The 11,146-nt window shown below is 37.0% G+C and overlaps 1 protein-coding gene across 1 annotated transcript in view; it reads left to right on the forward strand.

Annotated features, from left to right (window-relative positions):
- Positions 1 to 8,444, forward strand: part of LOC126191768 (TLC domain-containing protein 2-like) — a 76,871-nt gene extending 68,427 nt beyond the window's left edge. Inside the window, exon 6 of the mRNA XM_049932550.1 lies at positions 31 to 8,444. Within this exon, the coding sequence (XP_049788507.1) occupies positions 31 to 170 (140 nt within the window). The 3' untranslated portion in view covers positions 171 to 8,444. The remainder of the gene's footprint in view (positions 1 to 30) is intronic.
- Positions 8,445 to 11,146: the final 2,702 nt, after the last annotated feature.

Below are 11,146 nucleotides of genomic sequence, written 5' to 3' on the forward strand. Positions count from 1 at the left end.
ATTGTTAAATGATGATTACTATCTTTTCAGCTATGGCTGTCATTATGTTGATGAACATAATACTTTTCTTGAGAGTGTTAAATGCCGATTATCGACAAAGACCAGCCCGACAAACCATTTTACATGAAGAACCTGCAGACTGCAAAGGTCACACTAAAGTAAAAAGCTAATTTAACGCAGACCAGTTATTCATTTATGTTGTGTAACTATTTTTGTAATGTATGTATTAATGACATATTTTGTACCGCTGTGTATTGCATACTTCTTAAGAAAAAACTAATATGCCAAGAATTGGACTGTTATTGTATGAAACTGGATAATTATTGCAAGATGTTTCTGTCTAACTTAAGTATTTTTATATGACTTTATTTTTGTACCGATGCTTATATAACTATCATTCCTATTTATAGAATGACATTTTGTTATTTAATTGTTGTTATAAAGATTGAAATGAAGAGCAGAGACAAAAATCAGAGTGTAAGTGGTAATGGGAATTTTATATGTAATTCATACAGTATCCATTTTGTTCTAAACTACTTAAGTGGTAAAATCATGTATCTAAATGTTTGTGTTCATATTTGTGATGTAATGGTGTACCTGTACCAATCTACTACCAAAGTTACAGAATTTCTGTGTGTGTTCATCATTTAATAAAGAGTAGGATTGTTTAATCATACAGTGAGGGCTTTCACAGCCGGTACTGGTGTCCTTGGTGATTTTTGTTAGAGGACATTAGGCTGTGGTCCAAGGCTTATTTCTGTGTGTAATGTTTTTTCTCCTAATGCTGCCGAAATCACTGCTGGCTATAATGACTTGGAAAGCAGTTGCTAGCTCAACAAACCAAACATTATCAGTTCACTGCCAAAGATTACGGAGTCACACTAATGTATATTATGGAGCTTTTAGTGGGGAAAAGTTGGGCCTGTTTGCTATATTTCACACTAAGATGCACTACTTGTCTAGTTTCAATCCTTTCTTCATTTCTGTTAAAGTTTTTTTCTTTTGCTTTTGAACTTCTATGGCCCCTCTGTACTTCATAGAATATTAGTGATTGGGTCATGATAAAACCAATTATTATTATACTAGGATGTACAGAGAGGCCACAAATTCAAAATCACAAAAACAACCTTGACAGCAAAGAAGGATTAAAATTGGCTTGAGTGCTAAAAAAAGCAAACAGGACGAACTCTTCATCACTACTAGCTCATAACACACGTTGGTGTGTTCTTTGGTGTATTGACTCACAAAATGGCCATTGCATGGATACATATAAAGAGTTCTGAGCTCATAGCTGCTTTCTGAATAGTTACTGCCTCTGATGATGTCTCCATCATTGAAAGATGAAATGCTAGGCAGATAAATATGTCTCCAACAACAAAATTCATCAAGTAGTAGTGTTTGTTACGTTTGTGTGAGTCAAATTGTGTGCAGACTCACAGTATTCCAATTTAAGATCAAGTAACTGGTGCTTTAGACCACTAGATATACTATTTCAAATATGTGTACAAGGACTAATGTTATTTCAGTTTACATTTGTGGTAATGGCGCATGATACTTAAATTCCAAATATTTCGTTACAACATTTTTGTTGGAATTATAAATTATGGAACTACATAATTTATGTGCTAAAAGGCACATTTCTGCAAATTAGAAGATTCCTTATTCGATCATCATGGGTCCATAAAATGAAAGGTCTAGTTTTGTAAAGACAATGACAACAGTTCATGTAGCATGCTTTTACTGTTTTGAGGTAACACATAGTTCCTCATTGTGATTACCACATGTAGTGAAAGTAATGAAATGTATGTAAATTTGATTTACAATATTATTTCCCAAGTCCTCATTACACATGAGATTTTTCTATAGTGTTTCATCTTGATTTGTGTTGCAGATTTTTAGAAACTCACCATAGAGCGTAGACCATTAGAATTTTGTGCATTATATCAGCTATGTACAATATACCATCTGTACTCACAGGACACTGTAAAGTGATTATGGAAGATATTTTTAATATCACTGTTATTATTGATGATTTTATTGCGAGTTCTCTTGTGACTCATGTCTAACTAATTTAACATTATCCTCTGTATCCCCTGAGTTATTTTCAAAATTACCATAGAGAACTGTTTCCTCATGTTTTGTAAGTAGGTGTCACGAGATGAATGGCTTTTTGCTTTAAGTGTCCGTTAGTGTATGTTTTCTCAAAAGGATAAATTGTGTAAATTCAACAAAGTAAATTTTGAGCATGTAGTCCTTTAGTTTTGCAGTATATTCCACAGCTCCAGTCTTATTAGGAGCTACAGCTTGAGTAAAGGACAATAACAAGAAGCATTAGTATTTTGTTAGCGGTCTCCTGATGTTTGACTCAAAGTTTCCTAGTAGCATTGGTGTTGTAAAGTGGCTTTATCTACTTTTAGTTTATGAGAAGAGATGTTCTAGAGTTTTCTTATTAATTCTATGTTTGAAAGTTGTGACACAGTAGAGCCCAGTAATTCAAATTACAACAAACTCAGATAATATGAAAATATCACTAAATCAATGGGAAAAATCTACATCTAAGTCATACTCCGCAAGCCACCTAATGGTGTGTGACTGAGGGTATTTTCAGTACCACTATCTGATCCCTCCAACCCTGTTCCTCTCGTGATTAGTGCATGGGAAGAATGATTGTCGGTAAGCCTCTGTATTGGCCCTAATTTCTCGAATTTTGTCTTCGTGGTGAATACACAAGACATATGTGGCAGGAAGTAATATGTTGTCTGACTCCTGAAAAGTGCTGTCCATAAATTTCAGTAGTAAATCTCTCCATGATGCACAATGTCTCTCTTGTAATGTCTGTCAGTGGAATTTGTTTAGCATCTCCATAACGCTCTCTCGCCAGTTAAGCGCCCCCATGATGAATCGTGCCACTCTTCGTTGGATCTTCTCTATCTCCTCTATCAGTCCTACCTGATAGGGATCCCAGATAGATGAACAATACTCAAGAATCAGGTGAACAAGCGCCTTATAAGACACTTCTTTCATGGATGAGTTACATTTCCTTAAGATTCTTCTGATGAATCTGAGTCTTGTGTCTGCTTTTCCCACTATCTGTTTTATATGGTCATTCCACTTAAGGTCGCTCTGGATAGTTTCGCCTAGATATTTTACGGCAGATGCTGTCTTCAGCTGTTTGTCATCAGTAGTGTAGCTGTACAGTAGTGAATTTCTTTTCCTATGTATGCGCAATATGTTACATTTGTTTATGTTCAGAATCAACGGCCAGAGTCTGCACCATTCATCAATTCTCTGCTGGTTGTTCTGCAAATTCTTACTATCTTCTGGCATTGCTACTTTGGTATAAACAACTGTGAATAGCCTTTAAGAGCATCCGACGCTTACTACTAGATCATTTATATATGTATTGTCAACAGCAATGGTCCTACAACACTTCCCTTTCGTACTCCGGATATTACCTTTACATCTGTCGATTTAGTCCCGTTAAGAGCGATATGTTGAGTTCTGTCTGCAAGAAAGTCTTGAATCCAATTCCAGGTCTGCTCTGATACTCCATAAACATGTATTTTTTTCATTGAATGGCAGTGCGGGATGGTGTCAAACACCTTACTGAAATCAAGGAACATGGCATCAGCCTGAGCGCCTGTCCACTGTGCTGTGGATCTCGTGGAGGAACAGAGCGAGCTGAGTTTTGCAGGATCTCTGTTTGCTGAATCCATGTTGATTTTTGTAGAGGAACTGTTCATTTTCCAAGAACATCATAATTCTTGAGCATAAAACATGTTCCATAATTTTACCATCATGAATAAATGTTTAAAGAGCACAAAAATTATTAAAAAAATAAATAAACAGTATGGTAGCTATGTATTACATACATGAGCACACATTTCCAAGCTGCAAAAGAAATTGACCGTAGCCCTTTGTTTTAAAATAGAATCTTATTTTTTAGCAACAGTGTTACGCCATCTTCTAAGAACCATGTCAGTTCGAGTAGCTTCTGCTTGCTGCCTGATATTATGCAGTGCCAGATCTAGCACTGGCAAAACCCTTGGTATGAGTGATCACTAGTACAACTTCTTCAGGCAATTCCTCATTGTCTCCAGTAGGTTCACTAACCATTTCAGCAATTGCAACATTGGTCACTTCAGACTGTTCATCCTTTCTAAAATATCACTTTTATTCGCGTTTTCACATACAGCAAGCTTTTTCATCAGTTCTGGCAATGGTAGGTCATCTTCGTCTGTACTGTAGGTATCCATTTCATTCTACAGAATCTGGTTCCAAGACGTTTTTAGTGTGTCTGCCTTTATCTCAGACCATGAATCGGCTATCCAGTGAACTATGTCTTTTTATCGTAGTGCCTGAATCAAATGACGACGATAACTTTTTTTCAAGCATTGTAGAATGCCTTGATCCATACACTGAAGTAAAGTCGTCATATTAGGGGTAAGAACAATGTGCGAATACTGCCAGTTGTACCTCATCAGGGTGTGAACCAGCGTTGTCAAATGTTAAGATTGCTGCACAAGGCAAGCACTTTTTTGTTAGGTATCTTTTAGTCACTGGAACAAAATCATCGAAAAACCACTTCTTAAAAATATTTTTGTCCATCCAGGCAGCGTTTTGGTGGACATATGTTACAGACAATGCGGAAGCTGTGATATTTTTAAAAGCTGTAGGTGAAGCAGACTTTCCTATTACCAGCAGCTTCAATTTATGGTCTCCACTCGCTTTCAGTGCAGCGAGAACTGTTAACCTCTCTTTAAATTTTTTGTTGCCAGGGCAGCCTCCTCCTCTTTTGAGCCTGGAGTTTTAGATGGAAGCATTTTATAATTTAACCCCATTTTATCATAGCTATGTAGTTGATCAGGAGTAAGATATTCTTTCTGTATAATTTTTCTTAATTTCTCACAAAATTGTGTAACAGTTTGAGAATCAACAAGTTTTTCACCGCAAATTTCCAGCTACCTTATGCCGTATTACTTGTTCCACCTACCCAACCATCCTGAATGTGCAGTAAAATCTTCCTCACCTTCCTTAAACTCATTTCTAAAAAACAGCTTTTTGTTGCAGAATAGGCCCTGGAATTTGATTTCCTTTTTGTCTTTGTTAAGTAAACCAAACGAGTAAAGCTTCACTGTGTTTACTTACTCAGATTTTCTCATCCATTCAAATGACAAAATAGAACAGTTGTTTGGTGAAAACTTCTTAATTTTGTCTCTTGTTTTTATGCCAGTCACCGGCCGTTGTGACCGAGCGGTTCTGGGCACTTCAGCCCGGAACCGCGCTGCTGCTACGGTCGCAGGCTTGAATCCTGCCTCAGGCATGGATGTGTGTGATGCCCTTATGTTAGTTAGGTTTAAGTATTTCTAACCCTAGGGGAATGATGATCTCAGATGTTAAGTCCCGTAGTGCTCAGAGCCATTTGAACCATTTATGCCAATCTCGAACTGTCTCTTCACTGACTGTCTTTTTAATCTTCCTCCTTTGTATAGTTTGAAAAAAGCCTCCAGTTTCACATTCAATGGCACAGTTTTTCTCATATTCCTATCACTCATTGTAATCTGTGAATTAAAACATTAAGAAACTCACAGTTACATATTTGCAGTACACTGTTCATACATACAACACCTTTAAACTAATGTGACACAGGTGGGCTCACTACCGTACAGATGTTACTACACAACCAACTACACTGTGCATACACATTGGTCAGCCATTGGTGTAAAATGTGTAAAGTATTTTTTCTTAGGCATATTGTATTTTAATGACCACTGTTGCCAAGTAGGCCCATGCACTGTACAACTGATTGTCAGGTGGTCCCAGTTATTGAAGAGCTGACAGAGAAAGAGCAAGCACACTCCTCGAAACCTGATAGTACCTGTCCATTTGTAATAGAATTGCATTAGCAGCCTGAGGCCAAGATTATTTCTGTGCATTATGAACAAATACTCTAACTTGTACAGTTTTACCTGTATTGCACATTGAAAATCGAAAGTCTGTAAAATGTACCTGTGGACAGCTCATTGAAATGGGTTTTTAATTTACTTTTATGTAAAATTTTATTTTTCTTAAAACCAGCTTGAATTACACGGAACCTCGAAATATTGGGGCTTTACCGTACTGTCTGAGTAGAATTGATGTCCTCATGATGTACTGATTTCATAAGTTTATTTTGAAAATGAGCTTGTTCCCATTAAGATGATATGACAATCACAGATCAAGATTAACAGATGAATTCTATAGTCTTTTAGTCACAGAAAAAGTTTCCAGAGCAGTGCCACATTGTGTTTTTGTTGGGTTATATTGTCAGTTTGTTGAAAAGGCACATTGCTTATGACTGCCTGTGTGTACCTGTCTATGTCTTTCCATTTTAACCTTCCTCAACCTATCCCTCTCCCCTCCCTGAACAAGAAACTATTAGTTCCAAAAGCTAGATATTGAGTCACTTTTACTGTTATATGAGCCATTTGGCAGTAATGCACCTTTTATGTGTCCTGAAGGTATGTACTGGCCAATAATCTTCTCTCAAAATTTATTGGGACCTCAGTTGAATTGTCCTTTGATACAAATGTTCTAAGTACATTGTCTGTAGTTCTTGGTTAAACTAAATTAAGTAAATTTATTTTCTAGGTCTATTGATGTCAGGTTTTCACGTATAATTTTTATGATACCATGTACTCTAAAGCTATTTTATGTATTTTCTTGCTAAATTCTAGCTTAGATATTAAGCTGTTTCAAGGTATAGAAACATATACTAAAAACACCAACAAATTATTTCTCACTGCAGTCTTTCTCAGAAGGAACAATTCAACAACAGTTCAACATTTTATAAATCGGAGGGTCCATACTCCTGCACCACATACGTAGTTTGTAAGCATTTGTGATAATACTAGTCTTGATTTCAAATTAAATGAACCCTGGCAGTTCTGATGTGCGAATATGAAAAAAATTACTTTTTTGTTTAATGTAAGCCCTTCATTTCATGTTAATTAGGAAGTGAAAATATTTTTGTATTCTATGATCATGAGAATAATGTATTTTATTACATGAGGCATTTTCTCTTCAGATCTTTACATCACTACTGCCAAATTAGAAGGTTTAAAGGGTAAGCTATGGATTACATTCAGGGGAAGCTTTCTGACCATTTAGTTTTAGCTGTTACATCACTTCCCTAATTGCTGAAGGTAAATATCGGGATGATTCCTTTGGAAAGAACAAATCTTGTTTCTTTCCTATCATTGGTCAGTCCCAACATGCGCCCTGTCTTTAATTATCCTATTGTCAATGGGACATTAAATCTTAAATCCTTGTTTTAAATCTTACTACAAGTGGTAACATTGCACATTGTCCCATTTTGTGGTTTACATGCCAAACAATTCTGCAACATGGATATACTCGAATGTGCCACTTAAATTGGCATGAATTTCTTAGCAGCACAAGCCACAATTACATCATCTTGTAAGCATATTATGATATAATCATTGCATTGGTGTTGCATGTGATTATTATATTACTCTGTATTAGTTCAGTTTTTGTCTTCTATTTTTCATTGTTCACATGTTCACAGATGCTTTCTTTCTTATGAATTGTATTAAGAAACTTACAAATTGTTAATAAAATTAAGATATTTTGTGTCAAGCCTGTATTGGTCATAAAATTTGGATGCTGAATGTTGCAGCTGAAAATTCGGTGGAGAGAGCAGAAATACTAGTGTGTTACGTTAATATCTCATTCTGAATAGATACCAGCTGTCATTCTTCTGATAGTTATATGTATTTTTACTGACCATACTATGTAGGCAGATGACATAGAAATTATTTATTTAATCATACTTCAAGCTTCGCAAGTAAACATTTTAATAATCATATGACATTTGTCAAGAAAAGCTTGTCTACTTTTGTGATAAACTAACATGCACAAGAAACCATCGTATAAATGTTATGAGCATCGTGTAACATCTCAGGCTTCATCTCTCTCAGGGTATTTTGTTAATGAGGGTAGCAGCAGTGTGTTACAAATTGCTGTCTGAAAGTAGCACATTCTGTTTAAAAGCAAGTATTTTTATAACTTTCTGACTTGGACATGAGACAGCTGTTCCTGTGTAAAAATTAACCTTTGAATGTTTGATCTCTAATGCAAAATAAGGATGAAAAATATGAGGATAGACAACTTGTAATTCCGAGGATGAAAAATATGAGGATAGACAACTTGTAATTCAGAGGAAGTATTTAGCAATGGATAGGCATACAGAAGTGTGAATAGTTATTGTAGCTCAGCTATATACTTCATAACAGTGTAGTATGCATGTGCATGTAATCGTTCTTTCTGTGCTGTATGGCAGCTAGGTGGACATAATTGCCACCTCCACCTCCCTATCCCCAGCATAATGTTAAATGCAAAGTACAGTAGATAACTCAATAAAATAATATTGAGAAGAGTTCAAATCTACATTTGATTGTTTCAGTTTAGATTTTTTTCCTCAATTTTTCTAAATCACCATCAATTAAAGTTGTAGTCCCTGCCCTCTCCTTGTCCTTCCAGTATTCATATTACACCTGTTTATTGATGTTTATAAGCGCATATTACTATGAGGACGTGGTAGAATATGTTTTTGAATGTCAGTTCAGAAGTACTGGCCAAATATTTTAATGAAGTAAGGTACAAACATTTCTGACTATTCATGTTCCATTGTTGACATCATTCATGTGAGGCAGCACAATTTTTTAAAATATATGATTCCCAAGCTGGGTTAAAAGACCTGTTCAGTGATACAGATGTAGGCTACTTGTAGTACCTAAACTCGACAAAATTAATTTTAAAACAAAACTCTAGTTTTGCATTCCCTAATAACCTCTTTCTGACTGCATTTGGGAAGAGTTCAGGTCTACAGTCCTCTGTAAAGTACATCTTTGTCTTTCCCTCTACAGCTATTTGTCCTTTGTAGTGTTAATTTCACAATGACAGTTTTATGTACATCAATTTGTATCTTGAATTGTATTATGATCAGGAAAATGGGGTTTCCCTAAAATAATCACTTCTGTGGTTGGGGATTGCCTTAATTTGGAGATATGTTTTTAATGTGTCCAAGCTTCTTTTTGCCCTGTGAATGTGTATGAATAAGTAATGTTCCATTTCCCTATCCTCTGCATTGTAGTTGCAGTATCTGTTCAACATTTTAAGCTAAAAGTATTAAATTGTTGGTGTTTGATGACTTGCTAGTATTTATTTTTTCACATTTCACTTGTTTTACAAGAATTTCATCATATGTGTAAAATTTGGTAGAAGAATAAATTCAAATGTTGCTGAAATCATCAAATAGATGATACCCATTTTTTTTACTAAGCAAAGCAAAAAGAAAAACATGTCAGCAGGTGACAGTGTGCTATGAATAAACATTACGCTGCTGCTTATAAGTAAACACTCAACATGGCAGTGCCATGTTTGAAGTTTTGTGTATTCTTCTTCGTCACATTCATATAAAAATACCGTTTTGACTCTACAGTAACCAGGGAATTTTCAGTGTATGCTAATTATATTGTCACATAAAAGAAGATGTAATTAGATGAATGACGAACATTAACTTCATTTAGCAAAGGTTTATTCAGCACTTGCACATACAAGAGCACGGAGCGAACTGTCTCTGGCCAGAACACATGCAGTATATATACCGTTGCAGAACATTCCGGTACAGTGACTCTTGACATTTGTGGATACTTCTATAATGTACTCGAACTGAATATAGAAATTCAAATTTTGCAGTTCAGGTGAGTTTTGAACTCACAACCCTCCGTGCAACAGTCTAGTATCATAACCACTACACCACAGTGACTGTGCTACTCAGCTTCTTCTGAGACATTGCTCCCTCCTTAAGAGAACAGCGTCTTGGTGTTACGTCCTCCTAGTCCGGAAACGAGTCATTGGTCCTGCATACTCCAACTCCCGATGACTGATGTTTGCCCTGGCGGTGATCATCTTAGAACTTCCTTTGCTGCAATGCTCTTCATCTCCTTTCCACTTGTTGCCTATTGCTGGAGCTTCGAATTTACGCTGGGTTGCAGGGTCCTTATAGGGCTTCATTCGAAGGACGCGGACCATATCTCTAATCTTGTGTTGGGGTCGAAATCTTCAACTTCATAATTAACATCAGATAACTTTTTTACAACCTTATAAGGTTCAAAGTAGCACCTGAGGAGCTTCTCAGAGAGACCAACCTTCCGAACAGGAGTAAATATCCAGGTGAGGTCACCAGGCTGGTAGACAACAGGGCTGTGGCTAGCATCATACCTTTGGCGATTGTCGTCTTAAGACTGCAGCATGCGGAGTCGAGCTAAGTGCCGAGCTTCCTCAGCACTGATTAACACCTGGTCGATGTAGTCATTGTCGTCACCTCACGCCCATGCACCAGGAAGAATGGCGTAAATCCTGTGGTGTCTTGTTTCGCGTCGTTGTAGGCAAATGTCACGAAAGGTAGCACCTCATCCCAGTTGCTCTGCTCAACATTGATAGCATGTCAGCCAAGGTCGTATTAAGGCGTTCAGTAAGCCCGTTAGTTTGCGGATGGTAGGCGGACGTCATGTGATGAGTAATGTTGCACCGACAGTTCATCTCTGTCACAATATACGATTGAAAAACTTTCCCTCAATCCGCAATTAATGACCTTGGGGCACCGCGTTTTAAATACAATGTCTTCCACGATGAATTTGGCTACCTTGAATGCTTTGGCTGTTTTTACGGCTTTTGTAATGGCATAGCGTGTCAGATAATCGGTGCAAACAATAAGCTATCTATTGCAGATGTTGGAAATCGTCTGAGGAGGTCAATCCCAACATGCTGGAAAGGTGTTTCGGCTGGTGGAATAGTATGAGTCGGCCAGGTGGTTTCTGAGGAACTGTCTTTCTCCTCTGGTACTCTGATCCTGGAGTCTTGATGGTCTTGCACAGGGTTTCTTGAGAGACAATCGGTGTCTTGGTGTTTTCTTCCACTTTTGTACACTATGGTAATGTCATACTCTTGAAGACGTAGTGCCCACCTGGCGAGTCATCCTGTTGGATCCTTAAGATCTGTCAACCAACAAAATGAAAGATGGTCTGCAACAACTGTAAATGGCCTTCCATAGAGATACTGTCAAAATTTGCACATGGCCCAG

The sequence above is a fragment of the Schistocerca nitens genome, chromosome 1 (genome assembly GCF_023898315.1).
Source record: "Schistocerca nitens isolate TAMUIC-IGC-003100 chromosome 1, iqSchNite1.1, whole genome shotgun sequence".
In the NCBI taxonomy this organism is placed as follows: Eukaryota; Metazoa; Arthropoda; class Insecta; order Orthoptera; family Acrididae; genus Schistocerca; species Schistocerca nitens.